General features: G+C 55.7%; 1 protein-coding gene across 1 annotated transcript in view; it reads left to right on the top strand.

Annotated features, from left to right (window-relative positions):
• The first annotated feature begins 202 nt into the window (after positions 1-202).
• ENPP6 (ectonucleotide pyrophosphatase/phosphodiesterase 6) overlaps positions 203-1,306 on the top strand; it is a 34,611-nt gene continuing 33,507 nt past the window's right edge. The window contains exon 1 of the mRNA XM_009642358.1: positions 203-307. Within this exon, the coding sequence (XP_009640653.1) occupies positions 203-307 (105 nt within the window). The remainder of the gene's footprint in view (positions 308-1,306) is intronic.

Below are 1,306 nucleotides of genomic sequence, written 5' to 3'. Positions count from 1 at the left end.
AAAACTCCAAAGGGGCTGATTTGGTCACTATCTTGCTCTAAAGATGCCTGGGCTGGAGGTTAGAAATGCCCCGAGTCCTTGGCTCAGGCTTAACTCTGATGTGAGGGTATGTGTCAAGTGCAGGGCTCTGAGATGGGGGATGGAGAAAGGAGCATGTTAAAAAAAGAAAAAAAAGGAAGAAAATGAGAGGCTAGGCAAGTCCATGAGAAGTGCATTTAGTCCACTGGCAGGGAGGAAATGTGGGGAATTTGACTGGGGAGGGAAACATGAGCAGCCAAAGAGCCTGAGCAGCTCTGCTCAACCGCAGGCTCCCCCTCCATCCTCTTCCACCTGCCTCGAATAAGTCCATCCTACAGAAAATCCCAGCACCCCTTCCTCTAGCAGGGCATCTTCCTTGAGCTGGAGGCCCCATGGGAGAAGGGCAGGGACCTCTCCCTCTCTGTCCCTGGAGACCTGCAGGCAGCAGCTTGGGCTCATGGGCGCTGGCAGTGGGTACAAAGCCATGCAAAAGGCAGGCCAGGATGTGAGGGGGTTTTGCAGGGGTGCAAGTAAGTGTTTGGGGCAAGGGAGGCTGAAGGCCATCTTGCTGAGCTTGCATCAGGCCAGTGTTTGGTAATAGGCGACCAGACACACTGGATATGCAATTGCGAGCTCTGCGAGGAGCAAACAGACATCCTCATCGGGGTGGCGGCCAGCTATTGCAACCTTCCCCAGGTGTAAACATCTGCAGGGGGCCATTCCCACGACGAGGCAGACACGGTCCCCTCCTCGGGCCTGTATTTTCCTCCTGGCTCTGAGAAATTAGAAAGTTGCCCTTTCCCCACCCCAGCTCTGTCGGGCAGGTAGCTCCTGCTCACCTGCAGCGTTTCAGAGTGAACACAGCGCTACGAGCTACTTTTATTTGGGAAGGACAATCACAATTCAAGTGAGTTAACAGGTAATTGTAGCGCGCAGCAGGCGCTGGCATTGCAGCAGAGGTATGGTCAGGCTCCTGTGGCTGGCAGGAGAAGAACCTGGTGGTCACTCGTGACTAAAGCGTGAACAATTTTTCACTTTTAATGTGAAACTTGGCATCACCCAGCTCTTGCTGTCCCAACAGCTTAATAATATCACCGGCCAGAAAATAAATGTATAATTTGTTCCGTCTAGTGCTGAAAACCAGGAGCCCCAGGAGCTGGACTGGTCCCACGGCGGCGGGGAGTGGGGTGGGTGCGGGGGGACGGGGTGAGCCCACCCGGCCGCAGCCCCTCGGCACACCCGCGGCCTGGGGACACCGCCGCCTCGGCGCCGTGTTTGCCCCCTCCCC

This window comes from Egretta garzetta, unplaced genomic scaffold, assembly GCF_000687185.1.
Source record: "Egretta garzetta isolate BGI_Z169 unplaced genomic scaffold, ASM68718v1 scaffold46, whole genome shotgun sequence".
Classification (NCBI taxonomy): domain Eukaryota; kingdom Metazoa; phylum Chordata; class Aves; order Pelecaniformes; family Ardeidae; genus Egretta; species Egretta garzetta.
This window is presented reverse-complemented; position numbering and strand designations above follow the sequence as displayed.